The 19,370-nt window shown below is 33.5% G+C and overlaps 2 protein-coding genes, 1 long non-coding RNA gene and 1 pseudogene across 3 annotated transcripts; 3 read left to right on the top strand and 1 right to left on the bottom strand.

Annotated features, from left to right (window-relative positions):
- The first annotated feature begins 528 nt into the window (after window positions 1-528).
- On the top strand, window positions 529-6,124 carry LOC100817199 (COP1-interacting protein 7). The gene is made up of 9 exons (XM_003543019.5): window positions 529-845; window positions 938-1,114; window positions 1,692-1,819; window positions 2,037-2,089; window positions 2,172-2,221; window positions 2,339-2,491; window positions 3,055-3,290; window positions 3,912-5,617; window positions 5,721-6,124. The coding sequence occupies exons 1-9, from the start codon at window positions 781-783 to the stop codon at window positions 5,910-5,912; spliced, it is 2,760 nt and encodes a 919-aa protein (XP_003543067.1). The 5' UTR covers window positions 529-780; the 3' UTR covers window positions 5,913-6,124.
- A 1,617-nt stretch (window positions 6,125-7,741) lies between these two features.
- Window positions 7,742-11,722, top strand: LOC100790789 (uncharacterized protein At4g04980). Its single transcript, XM_006594543.4, has 9 exons — window positions 7,742-8,065; window positions 8,491-8,670; window positions 8,771-8,866; window positions 8,958-9,084; window positions 9,203-10,139; window positions 10,245-10,410; window positions 10,524-10,688; window positions 10,789-10,941; window positions 11,045-11,722. Exons 1-9 carry the CDS (start codon window positions 8,000-8,002, stop codon window positions 11,243-11,245), a joined length of 2,091 nt encoding a protein of 696 aa, XP_006594606.1. The 5' UTR covers window positions 7,742-7,999; the 3' UTR covers window positions 11,246-11,722.
- Window positions 11,723-12,752: 1,030 nt separating this feature from the next.
- LOC106795514 (uncharacterized) lies at window positions 12,753-13,795 on the top strand. The gene is made up of 3 exons (XR_001384202.3): window positions 12,753-12,959; window positions 13,163-13,326; window positions 13,521-13,795. It is a non-coding gene; the product is annotated as an uncharacterized lncRNA (long non-coding RNA).
- A 3,482-nt stretch (window positions 13,796-17,277) lies between these two features.
- LOC100790269 (polyphenol oxidase A1, chloroplastic-like) lies at window positions 17,278-19,297 on the bottom strand (annotated as a pseudogene).
- Window positions 19,298-19,370: the final 73 nt, after the last annotated feature.

The raw sequence follows: 19,370 nt of genomic DNA, 5'->3' as shown, positions 1-19,370 counted from the left end.
ATAACAGTTTGCGATTAAATTACAAAATAAAAATCATTTAAACAGTCAATTGCATGTACTATTTATCTAATTTTCAATGGAATCAGCTGTCCTCTTAAAATCCTAATGAACATAAGGGGAAAAATGCAGTTCAAATTTGAACAAGAACAACCCAATGCCATTATTATTAAATCACACAGTCCTCTAATGAAACATATTCTTTCTCCAACTCGATAATTAATGGGCCTCTTTTGCAAGACCAAACGTGACCCACCAAACAGCGGAGAAAGCTTCCAATAATGTCTTTTATCAAATGATAATCTTTTGGAAACTTACTCACCGATATGTGTCTCAGTTTTTAAAAGCCAAAACCAAAACAAACAAACAAACAAAGTCATGAGCATATAAAAGCAACCAATAATAATAACACTCTTTCAACTGCCGTCATTAACACAAGATCTTAATTACCACCGTCACCTATGTAACATTTTTATATTTTTATTTTTTCTGAGTCTATAGAAGGAGGTGTTAGATAGTAATAGATACGCAGACAAAGCAGAAGGAGTCGCTATTGCATGTGGCCACGGCGTTGAAATCCTATATTATTATTGCCCCACTTCACACTCCATGTGCCATGCTGCATTTCCCTGCTGGCTCGCTAAACCTTTCTCTCACATAACACAAGGAAAATAAAAAAGGAACATATTCACTTCATTTCAGTTACTTCACCACAACATAACACTAACGTTGTTGTTGTCCAAGCATTCTCTTATGCTCTGACAGACACACTGGTTGGTTGACATGGATTCCAATTCCAAGGCCATTTTGGATTATGCTTTGTTTCAACTCACTCCAACCAGAACCAGGTGAGTTACGATCAGAAAAATCAAATTTTTCACTTAGTGGGGTGCTTTTGTTTTGACTCTGTGTGGTTGGTTGATGATGGTTTTCTTTGTAGATGTGAGTTGTTAGTGTTTTGTGGAGGTGTTCATCAGAAAATAGCTTCTGGGTTGTTTGAGCCTTTCGTTTCTCATCTCAAATTCCTCAAAGATGAGATCTCCAAAGGTGGATACTCAATTAAGCTTCTGCCTCCCAACAACGGTGCCTTCTGGTTCACCAGAGCCACGTTTGAGAGGTCATTGCTACTTTTGCTCATTTTGACTTTACCTTTTTGGCCTCTTAATGATTAATTATTCTTCATCTCTTCTTTGATCTCAAGAACTTTCTTGTGTGTATTCTAATCAAATTTAGAGAGCCCGTGAATCAATAGCCTCCATAATTAAAGCCTCTAATGCGCACATATTGTAATGGGAATGGTATCTGAATAAATTTTGAATTTTTTTTTCACACAATTAGTATAAGAGGTACCATTTTCTACTCAAATTACTACCAAGGATATCTCTTCATGGACCTTTGAACCGTAAATGATAACAATTATTTACTACTTAGATTCGTTTGGAGGTTACTTTTTTTTGGTCCCTACTAATAATTATTTCACAGCCCATCAATTTCTTATTAAAGTACATGGCAGTGTCAAATCAGTGGATTGATCAAGAAATTCCATCTCTTGAATGATTATTCATGATTTAGATATGGATTTTCTTTATTTGTATCCCCTGCTGCTCCATCCAGTACCTGCATTCTTTCAATTTAAGATTTATGAAGCTGATTCTGCTCTCTTTTTTTCTTTTGTGGTGGGGGCTATTTTACAGATTTGTGCGCTTTGTCAGCACACCCGCTATTCTGGAGAGGTTTGCTAGCCTTGAAAATGAAATTCTTCAGATCGAAAGTTCTTTTCAAGCTAATGCTCTATCGATGTCCATTGCAACTCCAGATGAAGGTATGGTTAGGATCAAGCTGCAACTTAAACATGTTTTAGGGATATTGCTGTATGAATTGTTTAGTGTTATGTGGTAGAATTAAATTCCAACAACAATACTTATTAAGTCAAACAACCATGAATCAATGAAGTAATATTGTGCATAATATTCCTTCACCCTAATCATGAGTTGCTTGAGTGAAGCTAGTTATTTAACTAAAATTTTATTGTGTATTAGGATCCGTACCACAAGCCAATGGCATCACAAAGAGGTTAAGTGATTCTACAAAGGTATTTAATTTCTGAAAAGAAATGTTAGAATTTCTTAATAATTTCTCAATTTTTCATAATTTACATTTTGTGTTTGCTTCAGTTAAATGATGTACTTGAAGGTGTTGACAATAAAGAAGAGGAAAACTCAAAGTAATTTTCTCTTCCCTCTTCAATGGTTGCTGTTGTTTGTTGATGAAATGTAATCTATTATGTCTCGCTAGTTCATTAGAAACATTTCCTTACACTTTGAATTGCTATAATGTTTAGGGTTTCACTGCATCGTCTGTTAGAGTCTCGAATAGCACTACTCCGGAAGGAGCAAGCAATGGCTTATACACGTGGTCTTGTTGCTGGATTTGAAATTGACAGCATTGATGATCTCATATACTTCGCAAATGCATTTGGAGCAGTCCGTTTAAGGTATGAACCGGAAAGATATAACTAACTAGTTCTTACTTGTAAACTGTAAAATGGAAACTATCGTCAATACTTATGATGTCAATGCTATTTTTCCAGCCTGTTTTTGGAAAGTAAATTTATTATCCTCAAAAGAACTTTCCCTTGCTTTTCCTGACTTAAAATTATTTAACAATTGACCCTACTTTGTAGATCATGAAATTTCACTTGTCTAAGGGGATCCCTCTTTTTGCTATGGAGGTTCAACTACCTTTGGATGTCAGTTCTCTCATTCCTTGTTATTTAAGGATTATTGAGAAAATGAGAACATATTCTTGTGAATTTTTTAGTTTCCTTTAAACTCTGAATTCCATCCTTTATGTCAGACTTACTAATGGACTATGCCATACATCAGTGTATCAGATTAGGGGGAAATTTCTATAAAACAGACCAGCTTTGTTACAATGAGATCTGCTACATAATTTAAAACTAGTATCCTATAGTTGTGGACCGGTGGATCCTGCCTCATTGGCATAAAACATTTAGCTTTCAAATAAATTTTAAGTCTTGATATTTATTGTATGTAGGGAAGCCTGCATTAATTTTAAGGAATTATGGAAGAAAAAGCATGCAGATGATCTTTGGATAAAAGAAGTAGCTGCTATGCAGTCAAGCTTACCACCAGCACTCTCATTGTCTGGATCATCAGGAATTATACTGGCAAATGATATAACCACCCATAATAGCTCTAAGGACAGCATTGCTTCTGGTGACGAAAATGTATCTCTGGAAACATCGAATTCTACTTTAAACAGAAAAGAAGGTATTCTTTTACCCTTTCTTCCTTTTCCTTTACCTAAATTATATCATGTCTTAAGAAAATTATACAAAGCTTTGGCATCCAAATCCAATCTCTGAATTTTAAATTAGATTATCATCATACTCAAACCAAACCCAATAATCAATTATATGCTATTCTATGCTTCTTTTTCTTGCATGTCATCTTTTAGATTTAGTGGGTTCAGCAACTAACATTTTTAGTTTTTCTTTATTTTCATTCTGAAAACTGTGGCTTGACTCATTACCTACAATTTTAGGCTAAATCAACCTGTTAAATGGTTTAAAATTGCTTGAAAAACTCAAATATGTTAATGTCAGGGAAATAGAAATCTAGGAAGAAAAGAGAACAAAAATAAGAAATGATGATAATGGTTTTGTTGAAATCAGAAAGATCTTACAATATGTAAGACTTGCAAAGATTTCTATTTTGTGTTTAGTTAATTTCAAGGAACTAATTTCATTCTGAAGCTTAAACCAGGAATCTGCTCACATAATGATGTCTGTTGGATGTAATAAAGCCATATTAAAGAGAGCGTAGAGATATCAGTTTTTGCTTCTATAAGCCATACGATGTTTATTTAATATCAAGGAATGTCATGTGCAGATGTGAACCTGCCTACACCAGATCAGAAACCTTCACATATGGCAAATGTTCATATGCCAATGCCCTGGCCTTACAATGTACCTCCATATATGTATAATCTTCAAAATCCGCAAATGCCTTCATACCAAGGATATCCTATGACTAATATGCAGTCTGTTCCTCCTTACCTTGTACCAAATATGCAATGGTCTCCTGAACTGGGAGTGAATCAGAAATCATCAGCAACCAAAAGGGATAAATCTCACAAGAAAAGAGCTGAAGAATATGAAGACCAGCAGACTGAGTCAAGTGAACCTGATTCTGGGAGTGAATCTGATTCAGATAAACAGAATCACTCCAGTCATTCTTCGAAGGATGATCTGAAGAGGAAAAAGCACAGAAGAAAGTCATCCGGAACAGTTGTGATTCGTAACATCAACTACATCACTCCAAAAAGGAGAAATGGAAATGAGGATGGAGGCTCTGATGAATCTTTAGAAGATGATGATGTCATCGATGACGAAACCATCAAACAAAAGGTTGGTGTTGCACTTGAATCTTTGCAAAAGGTCCATAAAGGTGAAAAACGTGCTAATGGAAAAAAAGCAGCAGTGCGGCACAATGTAACTAAATCACGTGATGCGACTGCAGAGGATCTCACTGAAAACTTGAGTGATGCCTCTGAAGGAGGAAAGAAAAATGACAACTGGGATGCATTCCAGAACCTTTTGAAGATTGATGAGGGGACCGGAACTGATGGACCAGAAAGGATGCAGTCAATTGATGTCCAGGATGAACATTTTGTGTTGAGAAGCTCGGAAGAAAGAATGCCAAACGGTGCTAGTTCATCTCCTAAATTTGATTTCAAACAAGTTTTGAAGAATCCTAAAGTTCCAAATGACTCCTTTATTGTGACTCGGAGAGATGGAGGAAATGAAGGTGGCTCCAAGCTGGATGAGTATGTAGACAAGTGTGGTCCAGTTACAAAGAGCAGGGAAAATATTGGTGAAGAAATGCTGTTATCACATAGATCAAAAGAACACGGTAATGAACTCAGTGATCCATTATCTACTTTTGCTGCTGACTCATTACAAACAAAGGGCAGAACAGAAGATGATTGGTTTGTTGTTGATAATTTGGAAAAGATGAGGAGCGCTGACCCCTCAATTGTGCCTGCAGTGTTTGATGGTGATTACACTTCATCAGTGAACGGTCATTCCCAATATGAGAAAAGAAGTGAACGAATTCTCATTGACGATTCCTTCATGATACAGGGTCAATTAGTAGATAATGATCGTTCTGACTCACAATGGAAGACGGACTTAAGTATGGTTGCAGATCTATCTGCTGCCAAGAAGCTTGAAAGTGATGCAGCAGCTGCTTCAAATGAGAAGAACCAGGAGCCAAGTGACCTCTTTGTAGTTCTAAAACGGGATTCTGGATTGGACTCTGTTGAGGCCTCACGGACAATGGACTATGAAATCGACTTTTCCTTCTCGGAGACTAATAGAAGATCCTCCATTGATGATTCTCATGAAAAGGTGAATGACAGCCTTCCTGTTAGTCCTGCGAAAACCAAAGTTTCTGGAACAAGAAGTTCTGAAAAAGATGGCAAGTCAAAAGCGCTGCGATGTTCCTCTGGGAAGGGCAAGCCTGAAATCATGTCTAGGGCCAGAAAGCCAGCTCTCCCTAAAAAGCCTGTAGTTCAGAAGAGCAAAAGGGAACAGGTATAGTGATTTGTCAATTCTTCAGTAGCATTGTTATATTTCACATAGCATTTATTATTAATCCTAATTCCTAACTCTTAATGATGTGTATGATGGTAAACAGGAAGATGAGATTAGACAGAAGATGGAAGAATTGCGGAACGAACGTCAGAGGAGAATTGCTGAAAGAACTGCATCCTCTGGTGTTGGTCGTGCCGCGACAAAGAAAGACCAAATTGAAGGTAAAACAGCAAGGATTTCTGCCAAGAGTGACAAGAATAAGGGAATCAGTTCTGTCAAGGTCAGGGGAATTTAGCAAGCCACACAGTAAAGTGTGTTTAAATAACCGTTGATTAAAATGAAATGAATAGTTTTGTTTTCTATATAATCTCAAAATATTTTGTTTTGTTTCACGGTTGTATATCAATAGATTCTTTATCAATTGTAGGTGAAAACTTGTCATAGGTTTTGTTGGATTGTATATCCCGGCATTCTTTGTTCTATGTAATGTATGAAACCTTTTATAAATAGTTTTTGTTTTTCTTCATATAATTGTGAATTTTGTTTTTCAGTTGTGATTCCATTGTCAGTTATGCTACCGCTAGGAAAAATAAAGAGAAACAACAGAAAAATTCAGAACTTCTTTCTGCAATGTTCTGATTTTTTTTCTTGAGTTTAATTTAATATAGAATGTGAATGTAAAATACTTTGCAGACGTTTATTAAGATTTGACTATTTTATCATGTTATTCTAATTATTAATATGATATGCTAACAAGGTAAATTTCTATTGGATATCTATGTTATGCTGAGTGTTCATAAATTAAACTCCTTTTGGTCAAGCTGCAATGTTCAAATCTTTGTCAAGGCTTCGCATTCGCACAAGCCAATGGCCATTGAATAGCCTGCTCCGAATCCCCAAACCAAATACAGTACATGTATTCAAGTATGAAAAGTCGTATTTGTTTTTTTAAAAATAGAAGGTAAATGCTCTAGTATATAAAAGAAGTTTCTACTTTGTCATTTCAAGAATTTTGGTCAATAAAATTGTTAGACAAAAGACGAATTTGATTTTAATTAAAAAAAGATCGTTGCTATGTGGTGCTTACATGTTAAGAAAAATAATCTTGGTTCCTTTCATATGATAGACTCAAAAATAGATTCTCCTCATTCTAGAGTCGGGGCAAACAACCAACATCAATAAAAATTTATATATAATTGGATGGGCAAATTGCTAAGTAATGGAGATTTTTTTTTAATTCAAACCCAATTTCAATTCCTTTTTTTAGGCATTAATAGTGTGTTTGTTTTTTCGTTTTGGCCTCTCAAATGGACGTTGAAGGCAAAGCTAGAAATTCTTGCTTTTCACAAAATGGTGCTTTGGAATGTACTCCAACTGAATGAATGCAACGTGTACACAAACATGCTCTAAGAAACTGGCGTTATTACTTATTTCATAACAAGTTGGAGCAACATAAGAAGCGGGGGAATTTGGTTTGGGAGGAAATTCAGTGTTTGTACCTACCATTCAAAACCTATGTTAAGTAGTTTGTTAAAAGTGGGAACTGAACAAAATTATTGAGTTGATTAAATATAGAAAATCCGAAGAGACATCTCAAAGGGTCGAAGCTGTTTAAAATTGTCTTATTTTTAGCAATGAGCCTGCCCATAATATACTATACACTGTTACAGGAAATTAGTTACAACCCGCCTATATACTATACACTGGTATATTCTGTTTTACTGTTTTAGTTCTCAACACAACTAGTTATATATTTTACTTTCTTTTTTTCTTCCTTTTTCTAATTAATTATTACGCCTCCCTTTTGTGAAAAGTGAGTGGAAAACAAAAGTACTCATCTGGTCTTTGATCATAAAAAAGTAGTCATTTTCCACATAGTATTTCCTGGATTGATAGCTTTATGTATGGTGTTTTTGAATTTGTCACAATTCCTGAACTACCAGTTTCTGTGTTGCGCATTAGTTAGCTATTGCTAATTGTGATGAAGACACAAAGCAATGCATAAACGCCAACAAAAAGCTCTCCATCAAACCCACGACATAGAAGTAGAAAGGTGCCTTTATAAACATTAGAGCTCACATTATTTAATTGTTGCTCCACCATTAGGTCTAACCCCCTAATTGCATGCATGTCTCGCATTTTCTTTCATCATTTCAATTTGAATATTCATTTCTGATTTTTTTTTTATTTCTTACAAAGGTTTGAATTCTCTTGTAAATTATTCTATAGAATTATTTTGTCTTTTAATTATCTTCAATAGGTTTTCATTTTGAGCTGAACATGTCAGCTTGCTTATACGCGCTTTGTGAAGTTGTGGTTCGCACATCATAATGTTTATTTTATTTCAGATTTGCAAGTCAATATAAGCAAACCAATTAAGACATGGCTAATGTCAGATTATGTGGTTTGAAGCCTATGCTCTTTGGACGAAAGTCATGTGTTTCTGAGGTAAGATTCTGACCTTTTTCTTGTTTCAACACGGGGTTGCAATATGAGCAAATACATACAGACTAAATCTTATTAGAACAAACTCAAAATCTGGATATTAGGATTTTAATACTTCTGACAAAGCCATTCCCATATATTTTGTCATTGTATTTTCCATGACATGATATGTTCCTTGCTTCAATTTTGCTTAGCATCGGAATTGTTATGTTGGCATAATACCTTTCATTCATCAAATTTTCTTTTGAAAGGTGTAATAAGTGGAAACACTTAGAGAACCTTCATGAGATAGAATTATAGAAAATTTCATTATCTAACGTTAAAAGGGGTCATTTATTGTACAAAATGTAGGGATTTCAATTTTAGCTATCCGAAATATTATTCAGATTTTGTATATGGGAATCCTTCTCAAAGTTTAATATGTGCAGTCAATGAAAAGCTCTACCACACCCAAGAAGTCTTCTATGGCTCAGAATGAAGGTCCAATTGAGTGGTCATTTGTTGGTGCGGACCAATTGATTTCAATGATGAAGGTCCATAAAAAGATCTTTGTCTTCAGGGACATCATGGACCTTGCTCCTCTGAATAGTTCTGCTTCCTTACATGAGGTACTTTATCTTTATGAATTATGACTTATTTCTATTAAATTGAATAATAAATAAATAAAAGATGACTTTGCCTACCTTTGTTTTTCATGCCATATTGCAGATGGTTATTACAACCTTGGAAGACCTTCAAAGGCTTTACCCGGGTATCATACCAAACGAAAAAGTGTCAGATATCAAGGACAAGTCTATAGATCAGGTTTCAACATGTAGCACATAAAACTATCCTAATTATGATTACAACAGAAATTTGTCTCCTAGAATACTAAATGTAGAAAATTTTCCTCTAGGGTCTTGCCTACTTCTGCCAGGCTTTAAAGTCTCTTGGAGAGTCTGGGATGATGAACAATGATTATATGGAAAAAAACAATTACGAGTCACCATCTTGTAAAAATAACACCAATATGCGGCAACTGGGTATGCTATTATCTCATTTTTCTTATCAAATAGTTAATCAGAAATTCAGAATTTCTGTCAAATATCTCTGTTGAATTTGGTAGAATTTCAGTTAATTGTCATTTTATTTGTTTCGCAGGTGAAACTATGTCGGCCACACTTGATTGTTTGATTAATATTGCTAGCGAAAAGTTTGATATCAGAGAAGATGACCCAAAAATTGGAAAAGTTATGTCCAAGTCCAACTCCTTTTCTGATAGCAGCTATTCTCCTATCACACCAAAATCTGTCCTTCCAGAACCCATGACCCCAAGACATTCTAGTACCACACCACTTCGGTCTCTCAGAATTCAAGCTGTGGCAAAGCTGAACCCAATTGATTTAAAGCGGTTATCTTACCATACGTCACCACCACACATGGAAATCTATAAGTTAGAGAAGGAACCAAGTATAAGCATGGAAATAATAGATCACAAAGCTGAAAATCATGGAAAAAACATTTCACAAGATATAGTTCTTCACTTAGACACAACTAGTGATCATGGGGAAACATATGATAAGCTATCAGTATCTCCCAAACCATTAGAAACACCTACCCTGCAGAAAAAAGCACCAGGGTTGGTATTGTCGCCACCACCACCACCCCTTCCCACAACATACACTGTCCCATTACTACCTCCAATGCCAACACCACCAGTGCTGCAGCCAAATATGGCACTGCTGCCACCACCACCACTGTCTTTGGGCTCAAGTTCAGCACTAGCATCACTGCCTATACCACCAGTGCCTTTGAAAATTGGATTAGCTCCAGCACCTCCACCACCAATGCCACGAGGAAACGGAGCTGCTGCTCCACCACCTCCTCCACCTGGAGCAGGGAGATCCTTGCGGCCTAAGGCAACTACCAAACTGAAAAGGTCAACACAATTAGGCAACCTGTATCGAACCCTCAAGGGAAAATTGGAAGGATCTAGCCTCAAAGGCAAATCATCCGATGGGAGAACCGGTGCAATTGGAGCCGGAAGCACTGGAGGAAAACAAGGAATGGCTGATGCTCTAGCAGAGATGGCAAAAAGGTATACAGTTTAGACAATCCACGGATCCAGACAATACTTTTGGTTAGTTTCCAAGTCTTGGAAACCAAATGTCTCACCACTTTCTGTTGTTATTTTTACTACTAGATCATCTTATTTTCAACAAATAGAAGAAGATGTTCAGAGGTACACAAAACATATCATAGAACTGAGATCTTCTATTACCAATTTCAAGACTAAGGATATGACAGAACTTGTTAAGTTCCATAAAGATGTTGAATCCGTTCTTGAGAATCTAACTGATGAATCACAAGTGAGTTTAGAAACTCCATTTATCTCCAATTTTGAATTAATGCACTACTGTATATATTATATTGATTGCTAGTTCTTTCAAGACCATGATACTAAAGTTCTATTGCTATGTAGGTGCTATCTCGGTTTGAAGGTTTTCCCTCAAAGAAGTTAGACGCTATAAGAATGGCTGCCGCACTTTATCTTAGGTTGGATTCAATACTTTCTGAGCTTCAAAATTGGAATATAGTGACTCCCATGGGTCAGTTCCTTGACAAGGTTGAACGTTATTTCAATAAGGTGATTCAGGATCCTTAGATTTATTATCCCCTCAATGATGCCATTGTTTTTTTTTTTAGTGTGTGTACATTCATTTCTAACTCACAAGACCAACATACAGATAAAAACAGAATTAGATGGTTTGGAGCGAACCAAAGATGAAGAATCCAAGAAATTCAAAGGCCACAACATCGAATTCGACTTCCACATCCTTATAAAAATCAAAGAAGCAATGGTGGATGTTTCCTCCAATTGCATGGAGCTAGCACTAAAGGTTAGAAAACAGTCACAAACCTACCCAATTTACTTTTGATCAAACCACCTTAGGATCATTTTGAATGATTAACTTTATGTTCATTTGCATAAAATCAATGCAGGAAAGGCGCAATGATGCTGCTGCCAGAGGTTCAGGATCAAACATTAGTGATGGAAAAAGAAAAGAATATGCTAAGTTGCTTTGGAGGGCTTTCCAATTGGCATTTCGGGTCTATACATTTGCTGGTGGACATGATGATCGTGCTGACAAGCTGACAAGAGAATTGGCTAAGGAAATAGAGAGTGGCCCCAACCAGCCATGATCTTGCACAAGCTTAATTTCTTGATATGCTTGATACTACAAATCAGCACTTTGTTTTCTCTCTCTTTCTGTTAGGGAGCTCTAAATCATGGTTTGAGCAAAAGCAAAAAAAAAAAAAAAAAACTTTTGCAGAATCGTAGTTTGTGACTTTCTCGGCTACAATACAATTCAAACAATATAGATGACTAAAAATTTGTCATGGTGAGGTTCTTCATCTACATAGTTAAAAAAAATCAGGGTTTTGCTTTTTTCTTTTTTTAAACAAGTCCATATCCATTTGTATATTAAATTATTGTTGGAGAAATGGAGTTATAATAGTATTTTATTGGAGGTAGTCTTGCTTGAAGAGGTTCAAAATCAATTGCGGGAACTCTTGCTACTGGAAGTACGGGGCTAGACTTGGTGCTTCACAGCTCCCTTTAAATTGTTTTTTCCTCTATCTATTGGTGTTTTTAAGTAATGAATTTCTCGTTCTCAATTCGCACATAGTAAATTCTATTCTTTCGGAATTAATTACATTTCTGATTCCTCTAGTTTAGATTATGTGTTAATTTAATTTTTTAAGTTTTTGTTAACTAGCTACCTCTATCTTTAAACTTTACAAATATCCTTCCTTTAATTTTTTTTTCTTACTTAACACCGTCAAATCTTCTTTTTTTTATTAAAAATTATCCAAATTGAATTGATTATTGTATTTCTACTCAGAATTTATTAACCAAAATATAAAATTTACCCAAATTAAAAAATCCCAAAACATTATTTTTGAAGAGCATAAATAATTAAGCTTAAAAAAGAAAATAAATTTAATATAACAATGAAAGTTTTAAAAAATTATTAATTTATATTTAAAAAATAAAGAAAATTACTTATACAAAAAAGAGTATAATAAGATATTAAAGTTCTATTTTTTTTATACTGGGTAGAAGGATAGTGTTTCGAAACCACTAATAACCCAAGCCTGTTACAGTTTGGGCTAGACAATCTATTATGGTAACCAAGCTTCGTCCATTTAGCCCAATTGACTTACAAACTCATTTTTATTTACGATAACCACATAATTGTTTTTGACAGAATGATAATCACACTTAATTTTATATGATATTTATTATTTAAGTTGATGCCATTAGACTAATTTACAAGAGATTTAATATATATATATATATATATATATATATATATATATATATATATCATTGTCTTATAGTTTTAATTAATGTTGTTATTTAACATTAGGATTAAAATAAAAAAAATTAAATCTTTAATTAAGAGATTAAAATAAAATTAAGAACTAAAATAATTTTAAAAAACTCTAATTTATAAGGATCGAAATTTATTTAAACAATTAGCCTATTAAAAACTATTATTAGCTTTCCCACAGTCGACACCACCATTTTTGTACTCAAAAGAGAAAAAGATGGTCAGCTACTGAGGTGCAGTACCAATTAGATTTAATGATTTTGTACGATCGTAGTCTTTCTAACCAAGGCAGTAGTACATGTGTACTACCGAGCTGAATAATTTTCATAATAATTTCAGCTAAATGTTATAGACTATCTATATATGTTGAAGTAGCATCATTCCTTCACTACCAGTACCAACAAGCAACGAGCAGAAGCTAGCTCAATTTTGTTTTGTAGCAGTTCTTACATTTTCTCCTAACTTTGAGAGCATGGGTAACTTCTATTTTCTGGCGGGCTCCCCTTCTGATGCTAATAGTACGTGGGTCATACTCACACACGTTACTCCAACTTTGTACTAATTTTTTTATCAGTTAATTAATGTTAATTGTTAATTTTTCTTTTGTAAGAATGTTAGTAAAAGATTGGAAAATCAACCCTTCTTTTCTTTTCTTTTTTTCTTCTCCCTTAAATTCTTTCTAACTAAGTTATTAAGACAACCTTATAACTTTTACTCACAGCGTTAAATGGGTTTGTTGCCGATGCCAGAAGAATAGAGGCTCCCCATGTTCTCACCGTTAGCAGAAAACGGGGTGTCATATCACCCGTTCTTATCTGGATAAGACCACCAGGAACCATTATCAAGTTTGCCAGCACCCCCATCACTTATTCACTCTAGTATCCGGTATGGTGAGATTAATATATAGATGATAGATTTATATACCTTCTCGGGAATTATATATTTTATATTGCATATTAAGGTAAGGATAAGGATGTGTGTGTGTATATATATACTGTTTTCGTTAGGTGATGATAACGGATGCAGAACTTCTGTTTACAAAAGTTTTGTTTGAAACTGATTGCATTCGCCTTAAGCAGGCCTGGGATCGTTCTATTGGAGGGGATTATAGCTATTTTGGAGGATTAGTTTCTGACTACAGAACGAAATCTCGAAGTTTTGCAGCTTGTAGGCTCTGTCATGTTAAAAGAGGAAGCAATATGGAAGCTGATAGTCTTTTTAAGTTAGCTTATAATTTTGATGTGAGTAATACTGGTTGGAGGAACATCCTCACCAGATTTCTGCTCTCCTTATCTGATGTATTCTTTGTTTCCACGTGATTGGTAGTAATAAATATCAGATTCTCTTAAAAAAAGGATAAGAATGTATAAGTGTTATACGATTTTATTATTATTATTTATTACTAGAATTTACAGGTCATGAAAAAATAATTCTAATGTAGTGATATAAGATTATCTTATATTTACACATAAGAAAATTTTGTTTTCTTAGCATTTGGAAGTAAAAAAAGTGATTGCATTTTGAAATATAATTTTACATTTTGGATTTGACTATTCCAAACACCAAAAGGAGGTGTGAGAAATAACCGGAGATGAGGAAGCAACAACCTAACACGGTTTTTTTACCAATTAGGGATAAAAAAAATTCCAATTTTCTAATTGGGGTATATTTTAAAAAAATTACTTAAAACGGAATAAGATGTAATGTTACAACTTTTAACTCAGAAATCGTAACATCTGTTTCGACTTGTTATTTTTATTTTTTTTTTCTTAACTGAAGTCGTAAAATTTATAATTCAATTCAAATGTTTTTTTATGACTTTAAATTCAAAAATATTTTTATTTTTTATAAACTAAAATTGTAAAATTATTTATGACTTTTTTCGTAAAACCTTTTTTTTTATCTTTTTCTATTTTTTAACAGATTTTTTTTCTATTTGTACCCCTGTTTTTGTTTTGTTAACCTCTTTTTTCTCTTTGTAAATCTATTTTTTCTTTTAATTTATAATTATTTATGGTTGTATTTTTATTTTAAATAAAAAAATTTAAAAATATATTTAAATATATAATAAATAATATTAAGATGACCAAGATAATACTGTGATTCAAATTTACAAAGTTAAAAATAATAATGAATACTAATATCAAGAATGATTAAAATTGTAAAGTAGATTTACAACCTCAATAGATACTACTCCTTCACATGATATATTTTGTCTAGTTTGACTTATATACCATTGCATATTTACTATATACTTAAATATATTATTTAAATTTTTTGTTTAACATAAATATAAAATCGTAAATAATTGTAAATTAAAAGAAAAAATAGATTTACAAAAAGAAAAAAATGGTTAACAAAACAAAAACAGATGTACGAATAGAAAAAAAGAAGTTATTTAAAATAAAAAAGCATGTTTACGACTTCAAAGTCGTAAACCTTTTTAAATAAAAATTTACGACTTAAAACCAAGAAAAAAAATTCATAAATAATTTTAAGACTTCAGTTTAAAAAAGTAAAAATATTTACGACTTTAAAGTCATAAAAAAATAACATTTGAACTGAATTTTACGACTTCAGTCAAAAAAATAAAAAATAACAGTCAATCTGAGTTAGAAGTCGTAAGACCTGTTACGACTTATCAAATTTTGAATAATATTTTTAAAATATACCCCCGATTGAAAATTGAGAAATTTTTTACCCCTAATTGGTAAAAAAGCCACCTAACACCATACCATGGATAGTTGGGCTCTAGTACAAAATAGCAGCCAATCCTGGGTGTTGCTAGGTGCACAAGGTATATTACTTGCGCATCCAATATTAAAATAAAATTTAAAAAATGTTCTTAAGTATTTTCTGTTTCTACAGATTATGTAATTTGTATAACTCATACGGATTGGTTAATCCGTATGAATTATACGGATTATGTAATCCGTATGAATTAATTTATTAATAAATCAAAATTAATTATTATAAAATTTATTATTTAAATTTATATGCGCATTAAATATACATTAAAAAATTTAGTGTTATATATAACAATATTATTTATTTTATAACATAATTGATCTATTATTTTAGTTCGTGGTGCTAATAACGCGAAAGTCACAAGTTCGACTTCTGATTGGGTTATTAATTTGTAAAACATATTTTTGAATTTTTTTTAAAAAAAAACACTTATATGAGTCATACGAACTAATTAAAAAAAAGAATAAGCATTTTTTAATATTTTGCTTTTCAAACTAATTCATATTTTTCATGTTTTATCATTTTTTCCTAACTTTTTTTAATAGTCTCTGCACACTTAAAAACAAAGCAATAAAACACAGTCAATTTAACATTTAACTTAATGAAATAACATAAAGTAATAAAGAATAAAAAGAAATAACAATAAAATGGAATGATTTCAATCACTTTAGCTTCACGTTGTGCACAGATAGGGGACATTTCGTCGGAAACTCTGTACCTATATACAGTATACAAATAACAGAAACAACATCAGAGATTAACATGAAAATCAACACACGGGTAAAAATTTAAAAACGGAACCAAATATTAAACTAAATAACTGATTTGTCAATTTCCAATTGAGTTGTCAAAAGAAGAAATATAGAAGAGACAAACTTATAAACTCCTTGAAACCTCTTGAATAATGACAGCAGGGAATATTATTTTCCTGAGTTGTCAATTTCTAATTGGGGGACATAAAGGGAGGAGGGAATGGCGACAGCAGATATTGATCCGTGAATGGAGAAATTAATGCTAAGGTTTCTTATATCTGAGACTTTTCTAAGGGAAAAAAAGAAGTAATTAAGAGGGTACGTCTGTTTTTAATGCAGAGTTATGCATGAGAGAGCCTTATAGAGTGCAAAGAGTGCAAGTATTTTCTCTTCATACAGGGAACTGCTGCTCAAATTTTCCTTCCTTTTGTTTAAATTTTTTTCCCATTCTTTTAACGTTCAGAAAACGTATTTCCTTATTCAGCTTTTTTTGTAGCATTCTCTTCATTATAGTTGTTGTTAACGTGTTTGAGTATGATATAACATTGATCTCCATTATCTTTTGTTTTCATGCATGAACTTCGAGCATGCTGATTAACCGTTTTTATATTTTTCCTTTGATTGTTCTTTGAACCAAATTGCATAAAATTACTGTTCACCTGAAATGAATGGATCAAAACCTTTTCCGTTTATGGTCAATTGGTCACGTCAAACTAATTAAAAAATTAGTTGAAAGCTAAAAAATGAGCTGGTAACGAGAAATTAGTAGCTGAAAATTAAAAAAGTTAATTTATTAAATTAGAAATATTCAATAAAATTAATTTTTAAAATAGTTGAAAAATATAAAATGACAAGAAAAATAATAAAATAGTAATTTATTTTAAAAAAATTAATAATAAAAATAAATAAATATATTAAGAATAAAAATAAAAAAACATAAAAACTAAAAATTAATGTTTAAAAAAAGATTATTTCAAATAATATTTCAAAAAATACTGAAATTATTAAAAAAAACTTACTTACGAAACAATCAAATAAACCTTTTAGTAGGTAAATGTCTTGTCGAACATAATAAATTTTATATCTTATTTTTTCATTATTAGTTTTTTTTCCTATATATGTATATATATTTGTATTTTATTTTTCTTTATTTTTTAATTAATTATTTGTTTGTATTTATCATAATAAAATTAATTAAGTGTTTACAAACATTAACTAAAACAAGGGAAATATTAGTTTACACCAGCAACACAAATTTACTCAATATAATATTTAAAGTGTTTAAGTTACAGAATTAAAACTGGAAAACAATTTTTTACTCTTGACAAGAATCACAAGAAAAACAACATACTATTTTATTTATCAAGTATTCTCATATATATGATATCGCTGTAAATCAGCATAAGATAGGCTATTCCAATGCAGAAACCACGAATTTATTGTACAGGAACTATACTATCTCCTTCCGAATCACTCGCGTAATCGGAAATGCTTTTATAGGACCATGCATTACCACCATATTATATATCCGTATTACTACCATATATATATAAAAGAAGTTATATAAATAATTTTATTTTAATCTGCAATAAACTCTATCTTGATGTTTCTGATTTTGATGCGACCTTTCCCAAACCTTGGAACCAGCGTCACCATAACACTATCATCATTTTCTGCTCCCAAATCTTGCAACACATCCGTTAGTCCCAGCTTCAAAGAAGTAACGATGTTCTTGTTTTTATGCTTATGCGAGTGAGGCACACTCACAAAACTTCCTGCAAACTCTGAATTATCTGGTTTGATTAGCTTATAATCTTCACCATTAATAATCATATCAAATTTCACAGGTGTGTTCTTCTCAAACTCAATTCCTTCAACCACTAGAATCTCCTCCTTCTTGCTCCTAGACCTCTTTGGCCTCTTCACCATTGTCGTCACAACTGAATCCAACATCAATGGGAACTTCACATTCCTTGAAGTCTCAGCAACATGTGCTACAGTACCAACCTTTTGAACCCTAGACCTTTGCGGTGTGGGCCTAGAGTTTGACCATGGAATGTCTACATCTTGGTAAGCATACCCTAGCTTTCTCTCGTCTAGACAATCCTTAACCTTTACACGCACAAGATTTTTATTCTCATCGTAGAAGAGAAACCCAGATTCTAACCAATCTGAGTCAGTGAAATCTCGCCCACCAAGTGTCTTCTTCCATATGGACCATATCCTATCAAGATTAGAATGGTGAGAATAGAAAATGGGGTCTCTTGCAGCCGAATAGAAAGTACCCATGTCCTCAAAGTTTGGTTGGTTGCTATCACCAGTCCAAAGATGAACAGTGCCATGTGGAACGTTCTCTAAGGAGCCAGCACCAGCACCAAGGCTAAGCTCATCCCCAGCATGGTAAGCATCTCCAAGGAACGACGTGGGAGTCCTTCCATTAGACACAACTTGCCTATACATTATGGTGAGGTTGGTGGAGATATTTCCACCAGCACCAGGATTATCAATATTGAAGTCAAGATCTATGACTGTTGGGGGTTGATGATTGGCACTGCGGAGAGTGTCGTAAAGGGGTGATGTAGGGTTTGCATAAATGGAAGGAATTTGCATGCCTTGAGGAGAATCCCAGTTCCAAAATGGAATGGCAAAGGTTGGGTCATTGATCAAGCTTCCCAAGATCCTTTCATAGAAATAAAGATACCATCGGTGGAAAGGGAAGAAGATCCAAGAGCCGTGCACTTGAAGACCAACATTAGGGAATCCAACTAGCTTATATCCACATCACAATAAGCACAATGAGCGTTCGCTAGTTGGGTGAAATTACGTGGATCATCAGATGGGAGGTTTTTCATGAGGTTTAGGGCTCTTTCGAATTTGGCTACATAGTCATCATTGACCGAATGTGCGGCTGGTCTTACCCTCAAGGGTTGGTTAGAGGGAGGGAACTCAAAATCTATGATATTTGTAGAAGCAGATGGTGGGGGGCAACAATTGGTTGGTTCTGCACCCGCAGGTAGGTTTGGTGAATCGCATGTGGTTATGTCCGGGGATAGTGGTGCAGCAAATGCAAAAGGATTGTTGTTGTTAAGTGTAGAAGCACCACAAAATCCTCCTAAGCCAAATAGAACGCTTCTCCTATGTCCTACAATATGTGGAGGTTCTCCTTCGGAAGGGTTTGGTGTTGGATTGTTTTGGTTTCCACTGCATGTCACTCTTGGAATGTGATGGTGTTTTGGTTTTTTATATTTAGCGGATTGGAACTGTGAAAATGGATGCAAGGAAGAAGGGGGAGTGGTGGAGTAGGGAGAGAAATTGTTGACTGTGGACACGAAAGAGAGATGAGGGATAGATGCCATTTTTTATCTTAAAAATTTAGACCTTCTCAGCCCTTTTTATAATGAACTCGTGATGAAGAACTTTATCTCTTGA

Source organism: Glycine max, chromosome 13, assembly GCF_000004515.6.
Source record: "Glycine max cultivar Williams 82 chromosome 13, Glycine_max_v4.0, whole genome shotgun sequence".
Lineage (NCBI taxonomy): Eukaryota > Viridiplantae > Streptophyta > Magnoliopsida > Fabales > Fabaceae > Glycine > Glycine max.
Note: the sequence above shows the minus strand (reverse complement) of the source record. Positions and strands in the feature narration are given on the sequence as shown.